A 22,279-nucleotide genomic window follows, 5' to 3' on the forward strand; every position below is an offset into this window, starting at 1 on the left:
TACTGCTGTATCAGAGTCATTTCAGCAGACTTAACAGCTAACACGCATTCACAAGGGGAGGTATGATTTTTTTTTTGAGTTTTGCATAACAGCGGGCCAATATTAACAGGCATCATCTCAGCGGAATATATCTATGGCCCATCTGTGTAAGTATTTCACCACATTCTGAAGACCTAGACATGAAGGTGAGAATGCTTTTGACACATACATGCATTTGAGACTTTTATTAGCTGTGCAGTGCCCTGACAGCAGATAAAGCAACACAAAGCAGTATTTTTCCCAACAAAATAAATACAGCAGCACCCTCTGCTGTTGAAATGCTGCACAGACTTACAAGGGCTCCAGCGTGTTGTTTTTCTTCTTCCCTTTCTTGGGCTTGCCGGTGGGCAGCTTCTCCAGGCGGGTCGGCCGCCGCATGCCGATGTCCGCCGGCCCGAGTTGACCGTGCACGGCTGCGGCGGTCAGGTCCGAGTTGGAGAGGGCGTGGTGGGAGGCGGGTCCTAGCAGAGAGGAGTGGGAGGAGTGAGTGGAGTGGGAGGAGTGGTCGGCTGTGGGTGGAGACGGGAAAGAAAAAGGGGCGTGGTCATTTCATAACATGTTGAAGAAAGAGATCTTGATGCTCATAAGAGAAAGAACTGTGCATGCTCTTTGTGTTCAAAACATTCCATTTCAACACAGCTTTCATGAAGGAATAATTTCTGAAAACAAATTCTGTTATCTGTTCCTTGTTCCCCACAGGAGACACTGTCACAATTGTCTTTCAAAACTTTGTCAATGTGTCTCTATTGCATGTCACTACTCTGATGGGATGAAGACACAGAAACACACACAGAAACAAACACACACAGACACAAAAACCTATACAAGGGGACACATACATACACACAAACACACAACCTAAATATTGGTATCCCATGAGTGTCACCAAGAGAGATTACTATCCTGCCCCATGTTCTGCCAGCTGAGAACAGGAGGGGACTTGCAGTCAGTAAAACTCTCCATGGAACTCAGGGCTCCCATCATCTACACATGAAAATCTATGAGATAATTGCCCTCTACGTCCATTTAATGAGGTCTAGAATAATTACCAAATCAGGGAGACTCTTATTTTCACTTGACACAACACGAAGAGATATCTAAGCTTTCAGGAACCCTCCTGCAGTTGCAGGGAGACTAAGAGCCACCGCACACTATACGACTATCGGTCGCACGACTTACCAATTCTGGATCTGAAATAAACAAGAGTGTTTATTCTGAGGCTATTGGGATTTATTTCCGATCCAAAGTCGGTCGGTCGTGCAACCAAAAGTCGCATAGTGTGAGGTGGCCTTTAGCGGCTATGGGACCCAATGCCTCTTCTCATGCTATTCCAGCCAATGTTACGTATTCTGTGCCCCATGTCTATTCTCATGCTACACTCTCATAACATTCCCACATGCAGACATCATCTGCACACGCCACCCTAGCCAAAAGAACGGCCAAAGTGTAGTATGGTACAACAGGCAACCCACATCTTCCTGCATGTAGTTTCTAGGAAGGCTGAAACATAGGGACTAGTTGTTATGCAAAACTCCTGATAGAACTCTACCTCAAACACCTCTGAAAAAAGATTATCAATGAAAGAATTTTACAAGAAATTTGAGATATTCTCTATCGTTCACTTACTAGGGATATTCTTTATCCTGTGACTGTCAGAAATACATACCATGTAGGTGTTTAATGACAACACAATTTGATAGCATTTCTTTCATACTTGTAACATTTCTGACCCTGAATTTAATTTCTGCAGGGCTATCAAACTTTGCAGAGCGACAAATATATTGATGGGAGCTGAATAAACACATATTTTGAAGGCAGAAATCATCTTTTGGTGTAAAAAGCTTCAGAATTGCATACACTATGCGTGCTCAATCAAATCTGAGGAAAACAAAAACTGATATTCATTTTCCTATTTATGATGAAAGAAAGTTTATAATATCCTAAAAAACCATAATGGTTGTTAGCTTCCTTTCTGCTATTTTATGTAAGCATGTTCACATTCCACTATATAAAACTGATGAATGAAATTGACCAGAGCATTGCACTGCAATGTAAGGAGTATATGGGCAAAATCTTACACCCCTCCCTCAGCGCATACTCACGCAAGTTTCTGTTGATGTCTGCATTGCTAAGAAGCTGATTGGCTCGTTTCGGCTTGAAATAATCCATGGCCGAGTCGTGCTTGGACTGCTGAAGTTTCTGCGCATGCAATGGGGTGGGGTTAGAGAGAGGACATGACTTCACATGCGGCATTCACTAACGGAAAAAACAAGTCACTACAAGAACGCGAACCGTAAAAGATCACATTCCTCCTATACATGCAGAAGTCTGTACGATGCTTCACTAAGAGAATAACAAGGCTGACCCAAGACATCCCAAACATGCAAGGACGGCTATGTTGGTTCTGTGTTTCACTAATTTACATTTACATAAATGTCATCACGTGTTTTCTAACAATAAGAACTACAGGATCTATCACCTGCTTGAACACTACCCAACAACACATACAAAAACCAAGTTCTTAAAAAAAAAAAAAAAAATACAGAACAGAAGCCCAACTTGATAATGTCATTTATTACAGGGCTTTCTATATTCCCTCAACAAAGTCCAGGGAGATTTCATTAGGAAATCATGGAGAAACTTGTGTATCCATGCATCTAAAATGGGTGAAGATAATCAACAAATCAGGAAGGCTCGTTTGGACGCTGGGAGAAGGCAAAGTTTTCTGAGAGACTCCTGCACAATCAGGAGGACACCTTGACCACTCAGTCATGCAGGTACTGTTTGTTTGTAGTTCTGTCCCCGAACCCAAGTTTACATTCTTGCATCTGGATTTGTTTCACCACTGTATTGCACTAACACTTGTTCTCCTTTCTGCTATGATAGCAACTCTTGCTGCAATGGCAAGAGTCATGGTAACGATAAGAATCCAGCTTCCTGATTGGCTTTTGCTACAAGAAGTTGCTATTCTAGGAAGAGTTCCTATCCTAATGTATTTTATGAAATGGGACCAAGAAATCTTTTCTGATTTCATTCTTCAAGACTGTGTCTTGCAAGGATGCCATTTAGAATCAAAGAAAGGGCCATCTGCATGAAGCTACTCTGTACATGAACAGCCTGAACTTTGAAACTGTCAGGGCCTGAATTTAGGCGTTTGCCTGAAAACTGGCATCCTTTGGATCGGTTCTTGTTAATTTTCTATAGTTTGTTGACTTGTTTCATTGTCCTACAGATAGAATGATGAAACTCACTTACGTCATGGATTACTTTGAGGTAGCTATGTATAACCCTCCTTTTAGAGCAGTATCATCCATGCGATTAAAGTTCACAAACTTGTCCTTCCAAATGCTTGGTCTCATTATAAATGCAAATGTAATGCACAGAAATGCAGAGATATCCAGTAAGATTCCCATTCTGGAGTCAAACATCCAAACTCACCTGCCGATACCTATCCTCCTCATCATCGTACGCGCTTGGTCCAATCCCGTTGGTGTACCCATTGACCTGAGGCCTGTCACTCTGAGGTACCCGTCCCAGCCCCCTGTCCGCCTGGCCCCTCTGCTGGGTCAAGGGTTGCCGGCCGCCGGGCATGACCCCTCCCGGCATGCTAGCCCCGCCCGTTGCCGGGAGTTTGTCCCGGACGACGACCAGGTCTGGCAGCTTCCAGCGACTCTCTTCTTCATCCCAGGAACACTCAAGCTTGACCTGATGGAGGAAGAGATGGTGGAGGGAGGGGTTAGTTTGGGGAAGATAAAGGGAGATATGTAGAGAATGTGCTGTGTTGGGATCATTTATATTGAAATATACAACCACTGACTGACAGACCGTCTGAAAGCTTTGGCATCACCACAACATAAAGTTGAGAGGTCATGTGATAAATTTTGCTAAGTTTCAGCTACATACATTTAGACTGCACAAACTTCGAGAAGACTTGCTAGTAAGTTTTAGGGGAAGTTTTGCAGGAAGTTTTGAGAAAGAAATTTCTGGGAAGTTTGCTGTCAAGCTGGCAAAACTTTGAGACATAAAGCCTGCTGCACACTAAACAACTCACAACTATACGACAAACTTACTTTGGATCGGAGATAAATCACAACAGTCTATGAATAAACACACATTTTTTTTTTTCAGATCCAAAGCCTGTCAGTCGTATAGTCGTGAGTCGTATAGTGGGCAGTGGGCTTTAAACTTCTCAAAATTTTTGCCTGTGCAAATTTTGCCATGTGTGGCAAAAGAGAGAGAATTCCCCACCTTGTCAAGGTTGAAGTAGTTGCAGTCCCGTCGGAGGCACGGCTGGACCTTGTCCAGAATCTGCTGCAGCATCTTGACCTGCTTCTCCTGCTTGCGGATGGTGTCCAGGTAGTCGATGCGCTCAAACTCAAACTCGGCGTTGAGGTCGCTGATTTCACACTCAGCAGCCCTCAGCTGGAGCAGGGATAGCAGGGCATACAGAGTGAGGGAGGGAGAAAAGAGAGGATTGACGATGAGTGAATGAGTGGATAGATGATACACATGTTTATATCTAAAAATTATTTATGCTACCAGATCAGGACATAGCCACGAAACAATTTGCATGTCTACAATACCAGTCTTTGCAAAGAACACCCGATGTGCAGTCAGAAGATCACCCATACAAACTAAAGCAATACTGTGATAAAAAATCTCTAATTTCAACCAAATCAAGACTCATAATACGATAGCTCTACTCTTATAACGATACAATGCAAACATTTTAAAGCGAGATACATTCTACTCAACATTATAACCACTATTTCATATATTTATATACAGTGCACACCCATTATAACGAACACTGTTATAACAAAATTCCGGTTACAACGAAATAAAAATTCAGGCTGTAACACTATTGTCCCTATGTTATTTTATTGTTTAGTTGCCCGGTTATAACAAAATTTCGATATAACGAAAGAAAACTGCCGGTCCCGAGGACTTTGTTGTAACGTGAGTCCACTGTATTTATAAGCATAACCATGAAGTCAAGCAGATCAGTATAAACCACTCACACTTAATTAGAACAGAATTCAAGTGACCAGAATGCTATGTGTGTAGGCAATGCACTGCCTATGTATTGAAGCACAATTTCACTTATATAACGAGAACACCATTCCAAGAATCTCATCAGGACACAAGTGGCATATAAGCCACTCGTACATCAAACCAAAACGTTGCTCAAACAACCAGAATCTAACTCATATTAAACCAGAGAGCATCTCTCACAGAACCAGTACATTGCTCAAGTGACCACAACACTACTAGATGGACCATCCACACCATTTAAAAGACCATAAAAACATTTAAAGGACCATAGTACCACTCAAAGAACAGTGGTAACCACCACAGCATCATCCATGCGACAACAACAATCAGAGTATGATTCATGCAACCACAACACCACTTACACACCCACAACACAATTAATGCAACCACATCATTTGTGCCAATAAAACACCACTCTTGTATTCATCACACAATTCATGCAACTACACCATTCATACCACCACAACACCATCCGCGCAACCACAACACCATTAACAAGACCATGACACCACTCATTCAATTCAAACACCGGTTTTGTCACCAGCACACCACTTCTGCACCGACTACAAACCCACCTTCTCAGACTCCTTCTTCAGAAGCTCATTCTTAGCCTTCAGTTCCTCCTCAATGTTGCTGTAGATGTTCAGCATAATACCGTCATCGTCCATCTTAGCGATGGCCTTGGCTAGGGCCAGTTTCCGCAGTTCGGCATGCTTCAGCTTCTTGCGTCTCTTCTCCTTGAGGCCTTCGTCCGACGCACGCTCTCCTCCCACCATCTCATGCTCCAGGGCTTGCAGTCTAGAAGGAAGGGTGAGATACGGAAGAGTGGGGAAGGATGAAGGAAAAAGAGGGGGAGGAGGGGGAGGAGGGGGAGGAGGGGGGGGGGGGGAGGAGGAGGAGGAGGAGGAGGAATTATGGGGTGGTTAGCATAGCTCATTTTTTTTTTTTATAGAGGATTTGAACAAGTAGCATCTACAGTGGGGAAAAAACCTGGCAAAAATCACATTTGATTCACTCTGCTGTTAGCAAGCTCTCTAGCAAATTTCTTTAACCTGTTGATGACGGACTGATTTTGCTATAACATGAATTTTCCATAGAAACCTTCCCGAGTATTCTCAGGACTCATCCTAAACGGGTTAAGAATTCTGACAATTACCATGAATTAAAACCTCTGCAATGACTCCCTTGCTGCAACTAACAGCTTTAGAACAGTCATTTCACTGCCTCATGACTACAATGTAGTAAATGCTCACTGCGATAATCACTCAAATACAAGATTTTAAGTTAGGATTTCAATTATTAGCAAAACAAATCAATTTGATTTGATTTTGATTTCTCACTAAGGGACCCTAGTAATTGCCAGTGGGGGTGGGAGGGGGGTTTGAGGGCTCAAATCAAATTTCACAAAATCATTTTCACTCCTGTAGCACTTTAGTTAGGATGTGAATAATTGAATAATAAAACACAAAACAACAAAAAACAAGCAAATTGAAAAACTAGAGAAGCACTCTGCCTCCGCCAAGCAGCTTATTTCAACAACTGATTTTGTTCTACAAAATTACAATTTCCCAAAATAGAATCCTTTTGTTACGACATCAATGCCAGCTACGCGACGCGCTTTGCCCTGGACCAGAAACTACAGCACACACTCTAGTGCGCGTATGAAAACCTCAAAAATGCGCAGCTTGAACTCCCAAGTGCATTGACCCTACCAGTCAAATTATTGAAAATCCTTCATAAAATCCATAAAAATTCCCAGATCACTTTCAAAATTTAATCATCTGTTCCTTGTGTCATTCTTAGCCTTTCCTGAAAGTTTCATTCAAATCCGTTTGCAACTTTTCGAGTTATTTTGCACACGGACAAACATACCAACGGTAATGAAAACATGACCTCCTCCCTTGGCGGAGGTAAAAAAAAAAGCAAAATCAAGCAGGGAAAGAACTAAAATTCCCAAGGATGTCACATGGTCCAGATCTGGGTGCTCACCTCTTCAGAGCCTCTTCCTGATCCAAAACTGTGGCCTGCTCCTTCCGGGGCAGCTTGGGAGAAGATCGGGGCGCCGACGGTCCTTCATCATCGCCAGCAGGCGAGGGCTCACTCTCCTCGGACATCGGTTGTTCCGCCTGTGAGTAGAATGGAGGTGGAGGGATTGTTACAGTGATTACAACTTCCAACAGGTCAACCAGTTGGTTGTAGGAACCTGCCAACAGCATGACAACTCTAGTCTTTCAATGTACATGTCGCTTGTACCCACAAACTCTATACACGTTCACTCATTTCATCACAAATGTTGTAGTCTGAAACCTTCAAGGAGCAAAGCCAGAGTGCTACTTAAGAAATATGTGCAGATAACAAATCATAAAATAACTCTCTTTTTTTTGGGGGGGGGGCAGGGAAGAGGAGGCTTAGTAGGTCCCTACCTACAAGTCAAGAAAAGGATCATTTTGAGATTGAATTTGGATTTATTTTGCTGTTCCTTCATACAAACACGCATTCAATTCCAGGAAGGAAGCTACTGAAAGCTGATACACAAGCAACCATGGAACCATCAGCCCAAATCCCTTCTGATGGACTAGGCAACAAGGATGAAGCCCCTTACCTAAGGGATTCATACTGGTATTAAAACCCTAGAATTGATGGTTTGTGGGTTTTTACACTTGGCCACAGTAGTTCTTATTCTTCTTCCGGGATTCTATCCAACACCCTAATACAGGGGCAAACCGGACAGGGGGTACACCGATATCGATGGCACAGAGTGAGAATGTAAAGTTAACTGCTTTGCTCTTGAATGCTGAGGACAACTGTTGATTTGAAAATGTCATTGTTTTTAATGTCAGTGAAGCTCCTTTTAAAAAAGAGAAAAATTATGTAACTTTTTGAATATGAACAGGGGCCCGTTTCATAAAACTTGCCATCAGTGACAACCGGCATATTTCTATGACAAATTTGCTCTCAGCCAATCAGATGCAAGGATTTCAGTAGCTCATCACATCTATGAGAACTTGCCACTGATGACAAGTTTTATGAAATGGGCCCCAGGTCACTAGATTGGTATAGGACATCACACTGTGGATATGAATGGGGGGAAAGACATTCCTAGGAAAACTGAGACAAGATAGTAGAGATCTGTGAGAGCTAACCTGACTGGATACCTTGGTGGTGGCATCCTCCTGACCAGCTACCGGTCCCTCTTCACTGCCGGGCGTCGGCTGGACTCTCTCCAGGGTGATCACCTGCTGCTGGGATGGGAGGGTCGGGGCGCCCTCGCTTGACTGAATCTCTCCAACTGGATACAGACAGACAAACAGTAGGGTGGGGTTGATGGTACAAAATGCTTTTCACTAGTAAAGTTAAAAATCAAGTAGAGTGAGAATACCATATAGTGTGAAGGACGGTCTGGTTTGGATATATTTGAGAATCCCAGTCGGGAAATGTGTACACATTTATCAAATTCTCTGTGTAAGTACACACAAAGCCCATAAATTGATCTTTACTGACAAGCGTCTGCTTTAAAGGGGATGGCTAGTAACTGATCAGTGGGAATCAGTGGGAATGCTGGGGGATGATTGTTCCAATTCTTGTGGGATTCATTTAAGAGTATATTCATATATATATATATCTATTGTTGTGTGAAATTATTTGCTTCAGAATGGTCTCATATTCAAGTAATGTGCAGTTCAATGTTTCCAGGTTAGCATACCTGTACAGTGTCGGGGCGATCGTCCAGTTTCTGCTACATTTGAGTACCATATGAAACTAATCCGGGTAGTTTTGGTGTCTCACATGAGTAAATCAGCATTGGTCCTGGGGGGTGTTTCATAAAGCTGTTCGTAAAGTAACGAAGGACTTACGAACGACCGGTGATCAGATCTGATGTGCAATACTTATCAGAATTTCAATAATTTAGCACAAGAACTGATCACCAGTCCTTCGTAAGCCCTTCGTGACTTTCAACACAGCTTTATGAAACACCCTCCTGGTCTTACCTCCTTGTTCGGAGACCTGGGCCAGCTTATCCTCATAGAGAGCCTTGAGTTGGTCCATGTCCTGCTGGAGTTTGGCCTTGGACATCTGTTCCTGTTCATACATGGCTTTCATCTCTTCTAGCTGGGCTTGGTAGTCCTGGAACCAAGAGAGTGTGCCAAAAGTGACTTCAGATCGAACTTTAAATCATTTATATGAACATCACTTCTATGGAAAATCATTTCTATGTACATCTTTTCTATGGAAAATCATTTTATGTATGGTGTACATCGTTTCTCCATAAAGTAATTTCTAAGTATATTGAATTTCAATAATTTCTGCGAGAATATAAATTTCCAAATATTTCTAATTACCAGGAGACAGGTGTTGGTAATCCCATTAAAATGAATCTATAGTAAACTTTTCTGGATAGAAACATGGTTTTGAAATAGTTATGGGTAGTCATAATTACAATACAGTTTTAAAACATGGTTTTGTTACACACATTGGAGAGGTAATTCAATACTGTGTTTGCAGAAACTAAAGTTTTGAAAGTCTTATAAATGTAACCGCAATCTCAATCATGGTTTGATCAACAGCTGCAAGCTGCAAGTACCCTATTGACCCAATTTTCAAAAAGACGATCTGAGCACAATGAGATATTAGCAGTAGCCCAGACCGACCAAGCCTTGCCAGAAACTAATTATGGAGATTAACTCTTAGAAACACTTCTTTGTCACACCATGTTTCAAAACTATGTTTCTCAGTATGCAGAACATTTGAAACGAGGCTGAAATGGATCATACAAATTGAAAGATAATGCAAATTCATCAATATATCATTGCTACTGAAGTAACCCTCCACATATTATATCGTCGGTTGAGAATGATAAGGGCGTTAAGTTGTCTCTAAACCCATAGTGTTCGGGACAACTTAACGCCCTTCTCATTCTCAACAGACAATATGTGATATCCACAACTTGTTGGTAAGAGTGGGTAGTCATATTCCATGACTACAAAAGAAATCGCACCAAAAAGTTTGGTTCTCTAATATGACTTCACCTTTCTGGTGCAGGTACATGTGTGCACACAAGGATGAGTGTGAGGAATGTTGGCTTTTAATCTTCAAGTCTTGAGAGTTTTTAGGGTTAGAGGTCAAAGGTCACTCACCCTCTGCAGCTGGTCCTTGACGGAATCCACATCCTCCTGACTGCCAGGGGTCGTCGGGGACGCACTGCCCTGTTGCTGAAGGGCTGCAGGGGCCGCGGGGGCTGCAGGGGCCTGGCCAGCTGGGAGGGCTGCCTGGCCGGCTGGGAGGGCTACCTTGCCAGCTGCAGCAGCAGCAGCAGCAGCAGCTGAAAGTACCCATGTCAAAAATAACATGCTAAAATCTGATACAAGACATTATGGTGGCTTTCAATACATCAGCATAGAGAATACTGATTAAAAATGTTATCCTCAGATATAAGATTGAACAATTCTTTACCCACTGAAAGAAACGAAAATAATTCATTATTACCATCCCTCCCCCCCACAAAAAAAAAAAGTTGTTATGAGCAGTCATTACTACTAGCACCTCTTCATTGGCACTATAAACTTTAGCCAATCAGAATGTAATAACTGATTAAATAGATGAGATAATTGGGGAGTCTGAAACACCTACTTTAACGATACAGATGGATGTGTATCAGAGAGTATTAAAACTACAAAGATGTATTGGTTACATGAACCAGAAACTTTCTCCCAATGAATACAAATATGTACAATGAATGCTGATGAATGAATTCATGAATTCATTTATGTAACTGAATGCTTAGATAGTGAATTTTGAATTTTTTGTGTCTCTTATTTCCTGCACATATGAACAAAAGTTGACTTCAAGTATACAAAACATACACAAGGGAGGTTCTGAATTAGAAATATGTTATTTCGAATGTGAAACACTACTTTTTTTTCATATGTAGGAGAGACTGCTTCAAAGGCATTTAAGATTTTTTTTTAGTTCCTTTCTTTACCACTTTCAATACTTTTAGTTAAGTCATTGAAATAGATAAAGCATCCCTTGATGTGTAGTTCTCCCTCAATCTCTGTGCATGATGATAGTTATGCTGCAAGAATGTGGGGGGGGGGGGTAATAAATTTGACAAATAAAGTTGTTATGAGATATTCTTTGCAGAACAGTTTCACACAAATAGCAAAAGTTTCACCACAGGAAAGTAATTTTCACACTTTAAGCCCCTTCCAGCAAAAACAAATAAATTAATAAATGGATAAATATGTAACGTCAATTGGCTACCGTAAAAAATAAAAAAATAAAAAAAATAACTTTATGTAATTTGATGAATAAAATTTGATGAATAAAACAAAATTGAAACTAGGACGAGAAAAATAGAATTGAAATCTGGGAGACTTGGGAGGAATTTGCGGTAAATTTTGCACCAAATTATGATACACAAGCACACAGACATCAGATGGCGATCCCATTGAACATTAAAACAGCACTCTTCACAGTGGTAGCCTCAATTTGCAAAACATCCTTCAAACCTGTCTATAATGGCCACTCAAGATACATCCGATTTAGTGACCTTTACAGGCAGGTAGCAAGCATGGGATTATAACATGGCTGATTTAGACTTCATTGCATATCAGCATTTATACTATGTATCTTTCCTGTAGCAATACTTTGCCAAAATGTCCTAGGTTGATCATGTTACATATCACTTGGTGTACATGTATCTTCTTAGAGTATAATCTACCAAACAACAATACTACTACCAATGGCAGTCTCTTTCCATTTTTCTGGTATTGTCATGACACAGTCTGGTCTTAAACTACGGGTGCTTGTAGCTAGGGTTTACAGGGATCATATAGTTTTGGTTGAGACCTAATTTCAGGTTTCTAACATTTTTTGGTGAGATAATGGGAAACCTCTTATGAAATATGAAAGAGCATGTAATTCTATGAGGAATTTAACATTCATTTGATGAAAATTGGTTTTGAAATGGCTGAGATATCCAAAAAAGAGCAATGCCAATAAAGTGTGGGACCCACACTTTCTTACGATCGCTTTGTATTACTTCGTTTTTGGTTGTTTCAGTCACTCCAAACCCGATTTTCATCAAATAAACTTTGAATTCCTCTTAAAATGGTATACTCTGTACTATATCATAAGTGTTTTCTTGATATCTCGCAAAAAGTTAAAAGCCCAATTCTCATCTCCACCAATACTGTACCATCCCTTTAAACTACAGTCAACAAATGAAACACAACGAATAGTAATGACAACATAAAAAAAGTTTGGTGGCTGCTAAGGTTCCACTTGAGACAAGTGGCCACCATACACAGGGTCTTTCAAAACAGTTTTGAAGGGGAAATACATTAAGGCCAGATAAAGCAAAGTTCGAAACAGGATTGACAGCATATACATATTGCACTACTAAACTACCTCAGAATGATGACTCACAAGTTTGCATTTGCTCAATCTGAGTGGACTTTTGGTCTCAACTTAACCCAAGCCTTCTGAGAAATCAAGAAACACTGTCTTAACCCTAACTAGGCCGGGGGGGGGGCCTCCGAGCCCCCCCCCCTCGACGTTCCGCGCAATGTATCGCTAACGTGAAAAGCTATCGCCGCGACGTTTCATGACTTTTTTCTGTCGAGTCTCCCGCATCTTTTGACACCAAATTTGCGATGCCCGGGCGCGCGGTTCAGAAGTTTCGCATAAATATGTACATGCATGTCAGACCAAAAATTGCTCAAAAACGTGAATTCGTGTACAATTTCAATGGAAACTGTGCTTACAGTCAAATTTCATAAAAGCATGATTATTTTGGGGTTTTATTGATTAAAATCAATTAATAACATATTTTCTTGTTCGGAACAATGTCGCGGACAAGTTTTATCGAAAAAACAATGAAAAACATAAAGTCGAAAAACAAAGAAATACATAAGAAATTCAAAAAATAATAAAATACTTAAGAAATTTTTTCGGATAGCTCAATTTTTTTCTCTTATATTTGCTTGGGACACTAAAAAGAATATTTACACAAAAAAATGTGCCCATTTCAAGCTTTATTTAGTGATTTATACCAAATTGTCCGATTTCATGCATCATTATGCATAAATTAGCATAATTTAGCATAAATGACAATTTTTTAAAAATCTAACTTCGTAGTACTTTAGATTACACCATAGGCAATGTGTGTGCCAATTTTCGTCGCGATCGCGCGGTCGACGGCCGGGATCTGGAGGGGGGGCCTGGGAGGCCCCCCCCCCGGCTCTATGATCTACCTAAATAGCCCGGCCTAGTTAGGGTTAACTTTTTGTCACTTCTAAAAAACAAAAAAAACAAAAAACAAAAAAACAAAGCCTGTTCGTATAACCATATTGGTTCCAACTTGGCAGGTAAAACCAAGAAATCATCAACTCCCTGCAAACATAAATGCCATCTTTGGCTATTATAAGGAATGATCAAGGACAAAAAAGTTTGCAAATGTGGGCCACCAGCCCAGTGAGATAGGTCCACACAAGAGTAAGATCAAGAGAGCAAACAGAGGAAGAATTCACTTTTCCACACCTAATTCACATTTTCCTTATATATATTTTCACACCTGATTTGCCCATGGCTGCCCCATCATACGTTAGTTTGCAGGCACAAAGCTTTGTTGGTCGTAAAGGAGTCTGCGCCAAGACTACTATATGCACCACTTCGGCACTGTCCATAGGCCCTGTGTTGTAGCTTCTCCCAACGACAGGCTGCAGTGCAGTGGTGCGCGTATTAGTCTTGGCACATGCAGACTCCTAATACGACCAACAAGGGTTTGTGCCTGCAAACTAATCATATGTCATGTTTGTGGTTATGCATGAGTGTGTATGAATGTGTGTGTGGGGGGATGTTGGTGTCTAAAAATTTTGTGCAAATGCAAGTACCAGGTTCATACCATTCTTCCTTGTGTCAGCCCCCCTCTGCAATCCAATCTTCAATATCAGTGTGAATTGTACTGCTCCCTTCAGTTTAGAAGGGAAATATGCAAAACATCACTCCCCGCCCCAGGATAAGTAGGTAAGTGTTTAGTACACCTGTAACCATGTCCAAGCATTTGACACATTATAATTGAGGTTAGACGACAAAACACACATTTCTTTAATCCTTTGCTGGAACAGGAGAGAAGAGCTTGATCAGGACAATGTACCAAAGAAACAGAGTCCTCTTTTATTTACACCGAATAACTCACCTTTACACTTACTGTGAAAGGAACAATGTGAATTCTAGAAACACATACAGTACATGTGGTTGAGGGTTAATTTCTTCTTTCTTTCTTTTTTTTTTTTTTTTAACTTTCAACTGTAATGTGATATCAGTGATGTTTGCATGATGTAAGAACATATCTATCATAATCTCAAATTTGTATATCTAAACACAGTTCAAGTCATGACAGACACAGATCATTTGTCTCAGAGTGCAGGATCTGTGTCGGTATAATGATAAGCAGTGAATTGTGAACACACGCAGAAAAGAAATGATTTAGAATATCAATTTGACAGAAATGTTATCGGTATGACTAGTGAGGAACACACATGGATGATATTGAGACAGTTTGTAACAGTTTTGGTTGTTGGTACCTTAGAGGTGCACAAAGAATGGTGAATAGAGATATCTGGCTGACATACAGGTCATTGTCATGTGAATGTACTTGAAAATACTTAAAAATTCTAATATGTACAGGATTAATGAGAAGAAGATGACATGGTGAATGGTACGGAATCCTGTTCTAATATAAATATGTTGAACATGTGATATAATTTCAGTGGATGATTGTTAGGGAGCAAAATCCCTGAGACCAGTAAAATCCCAATGTTTGAATCAATATGTTGTTTAGTTATACCAAGTTTTGAAAACAATGTAGCATTAAAGTGGCTTTGAAATCTGGTGCAAGAATAATTGCTTGGCTATGACAAGAGTTTGTTAGTTATCAACAAACCCGTTCTATTTAAGAAATAGACTTTCTACATTAGTCTAAAAAATTAGATTGATTTTGCTAAAAATGAGTGCTCAAAAAATGGGAAAATCAGTCTTAGCAAATGATCGAAATTTAGCATCTTAATCTGAAATTGTGGTGCAGGGTTCGGCATATTAAACAAAATGGAATCAAGAAATTTGTCCTTCATTTCTTTCAGAATTGCATCGATCATAGAGCTGCCAAGGTTCGGCTTTTGACGAACCTGCAGAGCTGCCAAGGTTCGGCTTTTGACGAACCTGCGGCGCTGCCAAGGTTCGGCTTTTGACGAACCTGCGGCGCTGCCAAGGTTCGGCTTTTGACGAACGTGCCGAGCTGCCAAAGGTTCGGCTTTTGACGACACTTTTATAGCAAGTGTCCACTGTACATAGTAGGAAGGAGAAATTGGAATATAGACCCAGTTATGTACGATGAGGTGTTTCACAAAGAAGAGGGTATAGTGAAATGAAAAGTAGGAGAGTGGAGATTCTTTGTCACACTTCAAACCGAGAATCATGGAACTTACCAACCAATTGAATATCTGACAGAGAAATCAAAGAAATATAAACAAAAACAAATAATGAAAGTTTGAATATCATTCCTGCGACCCAAACCGCCCTGGGAGGATAACTGAACCTACAACCTATCCCATCCTTATTTCTTGCTGCTATAAATCTATAGAAAAATTAGGGGGAAAAAAAATTTTCTCTCTTGCAGAGACACCCAACAAATCTAGCACGTTGACACTGATCACATCATGAGACTGGAATAATAAGCCCCTGCTCCAAGGTTCTGTCTCCCGCTTTGCACTCACTCCTAAAGCAATCTTGCATGCTACCGCATGGCATCTAAAATCTTCTGCCACTAAGAACAACCTTCCCAAACACGGTTCAAGAATGAATAACCCACAGCATGTAAAAGACACAACTATTGAGAAAGGCACAGGAAAATAGCACAAGCCAACCCTTAATCCTCCATCTATACTTGTATTCTATTATTTTCATTTTTGCCATAATCTAGTCAATTTACCTATGTGGTGGCAACGAATATCACATCTTTAGAAAAGTGTGTGAAGCTTTTCAAATCCAATAACTTCATAATTTTACTCTATCTATCTATTCACATATCCATCTATCTGTCCATCTATCTATTCACATATCCATCTATCTGTCCATCTATCTATACAACTATCCATCTATCCATCTATCTGTCTGTCTGTCCATCTATCTATCCGTCTATCCATATATCTACTTTTCTATCTATCTAGCCATCTATCTATATATTTATCTACTTACTTATCTATCTGTCACAGTCAACTTTAACATGTAGTTGGATTGCATCTTTAATAAAAGAGAGTTGCCTAAACATTATGAAGCATGCCCTCACCATCAAATCCACCCGCCGGGATCGGGATCTGCCCCATCAACATCTGCTTCAGCATCTTTATCTCCTCCTGGTACTGCCTCAAGAGGGCGTCCTTCGGATCCTCGTTGATCTTGGGCTTGTTCTTGATGTTCTTGGCGCGGTTGGCGTAGCGCAACGTGGAGAGCGTCTCATCGTAGTTGTTGTCGGCCGGCGAGAGGCAGGCAACCATCAGGGTCTTGGTGTTGCCACCTGACAGGGCGAGGGCGACATTTCACTTGTAAGCAAAACACTTCTGCATTAGAACAAAGCTCTGGGGGACTCATCATCATGTACTGTAAAACATGATATATTCGCCGCATGAAATTTTCGCAAATTGGAGCCAGCGGCCTTTTTTGCGGCATGAAACCTTTCACAAATTGCCACTGGCATTCAATACATTTACTAGTGTAGACGAGAACTTTTACATGCATCTTAATTTCGCGAATCTTGGCGTTCACGAAATTCGCGAAATTTAGATGCACGAACACATTCCTTGTTTTACAGTATGCATGAATTCTGCATAGTCAGACAAGCCTTTCTACTGCTGTTAGAACAAGTTGATTGTATCATCAGGGCTGCTAATATCTGCAGACCAAAAACATACCAATGTACACACTTTAATTAAGAAAATGAATAAATACTCTGAGGGAAAAGAACAATTAAATAAAAAGATTAAAGATAGAGTAATTAACCATTCTATTATATTGATAAGGAATCTAAAAAAAAAAATGTTGGATTGTAAAAAAATAAATACAATGATTCAAATACTAATAACTTGGCAGCTCTGCATTATGCTTCCTTCTTATTTCTACTTAGCTCTTCATTTTTTTTTGTTTTTTGTTCATGTATTTCTTTTTCTTTTCTCCCTCCATTAACTCCTTCATACTTATCTTCATCCTTTAATCCTGATCTGTTTTGGTTTTCTTATTCTTCTTATGCTTTGCTTTTCTTGTGCATAAGTACTATCATAAGAGTCAGCATTAGATTTGAGCTCTTGTGTTTAGGTTATTGGTAAGAAGGACCACAAGAGTTAAAAAGTGCTCTCAACAGCCAGGAGATCCTAAGAGTACCTTCTCTCTGGCTGCTCCTCGTCTGTGGAATTCTCTACCAATCCCATTTCAGAATTGTAGCAATCTAGTTACCTTCAAATCTGAATAAAAGACTTATGTTTTTCCAGCAACTTTGTCAATAATGTATGACATATTGTGGGAGCTGAGTGCCTCGGTATGTTTTACAGATAAATGGTGCTAATGTCAGGTCTGCCAACATTCCCACATCCAAATCAGGGAGATTCCACACAGCAATCACAGAGATACAGCATATCTGCATGTTACATGCATTTCAATGAGCAAAAAATAATTCCCTAATCAGGGAGATTTTAATATTCTCTTATTCAGACATGAACAGATTTTGACATTTTCAGGGAGACTCCTGTAGAATCAGGGAGACTTGGCAGCTCTGTAATGTTGTTCATCACCATCATGATGTTCATCAACATCATCACCATAAAAAAAAACAAAAGCAACACTCACCAAGAGAATCCTGCAGGAGACGGGTCAGCTTAGAGTCACGGTAGGGGATGTGTTTGGACTTGCCATCGACCAGCGCAGAGATGACGTTACCCAGGGCTGACAGGGACAGGTTGATTTTTGTCGCCTCCTTCAGTCGGTCTCCCGTGGCACCTGATCAGAATAAACACAAAAACAAAACAAGCAAAAGTTTACAAAGGGTTTGATAGAATTCCCGCTACAGTGGACTCCCGTTAAAACGAAATCCTCGGGACCGGCAGTTGTCTTTCGTTACATGTGTATCGAAATTTCGTTATAACTTAACAAATAAACAATAAAAATACATAGAGTAGATAATGTTGCGACCTGAGTTTTTACTTCGTTGTCATCAGAATTTCACTATAACCCTGTTCGTTATAACGGGAGTGCACTGTATTACAGTCCACTATTACTGGGATAAGGAAAAGGATATCAATGCAAGTTTTTGAAAAATATTCAAATTTCTCTATTGTCCATTATACCTTACCTTCACACTGTGATATTTCCGATTCCTTCCAAGATTCTTCGTGCTCTTCCCCTGCTACTCCCTTTCAATATCTTCCTTCTCCCTCTCCTAATCATCCTCCTCCTACTCTTTCCTTCTCCTTCTCCTTCTCTTCACCCATGTCATCTTCCTATTCTTTCTTCTTCCTATTTCCCATATTCCTTTATAGTTTGTTTTTTTTTCTTCTCCTCCTCCCCATTCTCCACTTCTTTTTCCTCTTCTCCATCTTCTTCTCCACTCTTCTCTCCATTCAGTCATTCTTTCTTGTACTATTTTTCCTTTTCCTTTTTAGATTCTTCTTTTTAAGTCTCTTGCTCCTTCTCTTTCATATTCTCCTCTTCCTCTTCCTCCTCCTCCTCATCATGACCATTATCATCACCGCCACCATCACTACCATTGCTACCACTATTGCCACCACCATCACTACCACCACCACCACACTATCGGCATCCCCATCACCACCACCATCATCTTCACAATCATGAAATTACCACCTTCATCACTGCCATTACCATCACCATCACCATCATCTTCATCATCATCGTCATCATCACCATCGTGACCACTGACCACCACCATCATCATCTTCACAATTATTATTAACCTTCATCATCATCATCATCATCATCATCATCATCATCATTATCACCACAATCACTATCTTCATGATCCTCATCCCTCCTTCCTCTTCCTTCTCTTCTCCTGACCTGTCTTGGCCTGTCGCTCGCTTCCCGCCAAATCCACCAGGTTGAGTTTGCCGGCCCGTATGTGGTCCTCTCCCGCCTCGTCCAGCTCGCACATCTCGATGTGGATGGTGAAGATGGAGTGGGAGCGGGAGGAGTCTGCATTCATCAGAGTTGCGCCCACCGACCGGTTCTTCCACCCAAGCTCCATGACCTGCTCGCACTCCCGTGTGTTGTGGACCACGTGCATGCTCAAGTCTGTCGGCAAAGGGGAAAAATATCCAAACAAAAACAAGAAAATTCAAATTAATGATTCCTGCTTCAAGTTGATTCTGTTGTTGATCTTGCAACAGACTGACAAATCATTAGATTTATAGCGATTTATGTCAATGGAGGTCAATTTTCAATGAGTTGCAATATAAAAAAAAAAAAGAACTGAATAGCAATTCGTCAACTGTCATGGAAGAATATGTGTACCTGGCTATCATTTTAGAGGGACACAACTTACTCTTGGACATTTGCAAATATCCGACATACAGTTGTAGCAAATGCGTTCACTGCACAACATCAAGCACCCAGCCACACGAGGGCGCTAATCTCATCATCCTTTACATGACGCTAAAAAGTACCTTTGACGTAGACTCCTTTGTCTGGATGTTCTTTCAGCTCTAGTCTGGCCTTGTGGTCCTTCCCGAGGAGATCTCGGATCTCTTCGTTGTAGATCTCAAGGTAGGACGCCCTCACCAGGAATTTTAATCCTTCTGCAACCTACAGGCATTTAGATTTTGATAGACAACAAAATATGCAACATTACTGGCAAACAGGTCAATGATAAACAGAAAAATTGCAAATCATATGTAAAGATGAGGCTAACAATGCCATAGAAACATGTTAATATAATTTATTTTACAAGTACAGTCGGCAGGTATTGAATACTTGTGGAAGTTATATGCACACGTTGGATTTATGGAGAGAAGTTATAGCTCATGATTTTTGTAAATCTCTACTTTGTGTTGCCACTCAAAAGGACATGACCTCAACCTGAAGGGCCCTTCAGTAGCATGGCTGCTGTATCAAGTCTCATCTTCTCATACATGAATACTTCTCTTGTTACGTAACATTCGGAGCAACATTTGATGACCTTTAACATGTGGGCATGCCCTTGAGTCTTTGTTTTGTTTTGGGTTTTTTTTTTTTTTTTTTTTTTGGGGGGGGGGTACCAAATCAGCATTAATATTTTACTCAAGCTGTACACTCTACTGCACTTACTGTAAATGTTACTTCATTTACACGGTATACTTTACCTTGCTTACGCTATATACTTTCACTCATTCTGTACTCACCAGTACCACTGCATACTTTACCTCACTTGCCCTGTCCACTTTACTTCACTGCCACTGTACAGTGTATATTTCACACCCAAGTCCTCACGACTACAATCCAAAATTCACTGATGTTGCTATGAACTTCTGAAGAAGATCCATACAACCCTTTCACTTGTAAAACAATGATACAACATGCAAATGAGAATCTAGAATAAAACACTGGACTTTAATATCCTAGGTATGATCAAACCTAGCTTAACCCGTTGAGGATGAGTCCTGAGTACACTCGGGCAGGTGTCTATGGGAAATGCGTGTTGTAGTAAAATCAGTCCGTCCTATTAAGTGTGGCAACTGAAAGCGTAGGCATGACCTTTACAGGAATTGCCTGGACTAATTTCATACCTGAATATTCTCAAAGATGTGCTCAAAGGCCCGAGGGATGATGCCGCGCTGAGTGGGCGGGTCTGTGATACCCTGCATGCTGAAAGATTTGCCACACCCTGTCTGGCCGTAGGCAAAGATGGTCCCGTTGTATCCCTCAAGCACGCCCTGAAATATCGGGAAAACAAACAGACAAACACACAAAGTGTTTCATTACTTCAGACAATCAAAAAAGGCACTTACTGAAAAAAAAAAAAGAAGAAGAAGAAAATACTGGAACACATTCCTGGTGCTGTCAACGTGTACACATCAAAATTAGAGAGATTCAAAAGAGCTTTCCCGTAGATATCTGTGTGTTACATGTGTCTTCATAAGAATCAAATCTCAAATGAGACTTTGTAAGTCTGACTATTTTGAGACGCTAACGGGGTCAAAGCTTTACATGTAATTTGTGCTATCATGGTTTGAAAAGGGTAAGATTGGCCTCTTGGACAAATGTTTGTAAAAATAAGTGTGAAGAAAAAAATCACAGGACTTTTTCCACATACCATCCAAGGGAAAATATTGACAAATTAAGTTTGCTTTCCCGAAAGGATCAATACCCAAGTAGAAAACTGTACCAAGCTCCATGGTTAAATCTAAGTCAGATGAAAAAAGCAAATACATTGTATATCTAAAGGGGTCATTTTACAACAGCCTCTGAGGAGGACCACACTCCTCAAAACAAGCACACAAGTCAAGCTCATATTTGTGATCTATGTTTTTCTTTATATCATCTTTAAAGAGCTAGCCTGCTAAAGATTACAAAGAAGAAATAGATCGTCTAGTTCAGATGATGAAGATTCTTCCTTCCATGTTTGACTACTCACATCAACCAGGGGGTAGGCTATGTCACCATAGATCTGTTCGGTTGTAGACTCCGTGAAGTAAGCACCGTCAAAGGTGAAGCTCTTAGGCGGATCCTTGGACTTTGGCTTGAAAATCTCACAGTAGCCTCGCGCACCGTCCATTTTGACGACGGTGGAGCAATTCAGGCTCTTCTCCCTCGCATTGAGGGGTCGGCATCGCACGATTACCTTGACTGCTTCTGCCATCTTTGACCTTTCAACAGAAGAAAAAAATGTTAGCTAAAAATGCATTTCACTGCCAAATTTTACTTTCACTTAATCTGGCTCTGTGCAGTTTGTGTAGATCTGTGAATGTTTGCTGCACAGTCATAGATATGTAATTGCCATTCATTAACATTACATTGTATTTCGAAAAAACACAAAGCAAAACACTCTCAGACATCCTATTCCTATGGGAACAAAATTACAATTAATGTTACAATCTATGAGATCTATTCAGGTGGGTGTCCAAAGACAGTCAACGACAACAAC

At 40.6% G+C, this 22,279-nt stretch overlaps 1 protein-coding gene across 1 annotated transcript; it reads right to left on the reverse strand.

The window, feature by feature from the left end:
* Positions 1–330: 330 nt before the first annotated feature.
* On the reverse strand, positions 331–21,994 carry LOC140246911 (osmotic avoidance abnormal protein 3-like). The gene is made up of 15 exons (XM_072326233.1): positions 21,770–21,994; positions 20,922–21,068; positions 19,824–19,962; positions 19,219–19,452; positions 17,992–18,141; positions 16,436–16,669; positions 10,230–10,414; positions 9,084–9,219; positions 8,238–8,383; positions 7,084–7,220; positions 5,670–5,892; positions 4,288–4,461; positions 3,478–3,744; positions 2,142–2,238; positions 331–548 (listed from the first exon to the last, which is right to left on the reverse strand). The coding sequence occupies exons 1-15, from the start codon at positions 21,992–21,994 to the stop codon at positions 331–333; spliced, it is 2,712 nt and encodes a 903-aa protein (XP_072182334.1).
* Between the last annotated feature and the right edge of the window lie 285 nt (positions 21,995–22,279).

Source organism: Diadema setosum, chromosome 3 (assembly GCF_964275005.1).
Source record: "Diadema setosum chromosome 3, eeDiaSeto1, whole genome shotgun sequence".
Classification (NCBI taxonomy): domain Eukaryota; kingdom Metazoa; phylum Echinodermata; class Echinoidea; order Diadematoida; family Diadematidae; genus Diadema; species Diadema setosum.

What these genes read in the sequence shown, in the direction of transcription:
- LOC140246911 (XM_072326233.1), bottom strand. Translation starts at nt 21,994, where the DNA reads ATGGCAGAAGCAGTCAAGGTAATCGTGCGATGCCGACCCCTCAATGCG. An exon ending in CAGGAAGAGGCTCTGAAGAG is followed by an intron (nt 5,893 to 7,083) that starts GTGAGCACCCAG and finishes CCTTCCTTCTAG; the next exon opens with ACTGCAAGCCCTGGAGCATG. An exon ending in AGGAGGATAGGTATCGGCAG is followed by an intron (nt 2,239 to 3,477) that starts GTGAGTTTGGAT and finishes TTGCATGCGCAG; the next exon opens with AAACTTCAGCAGTCCAAGCA.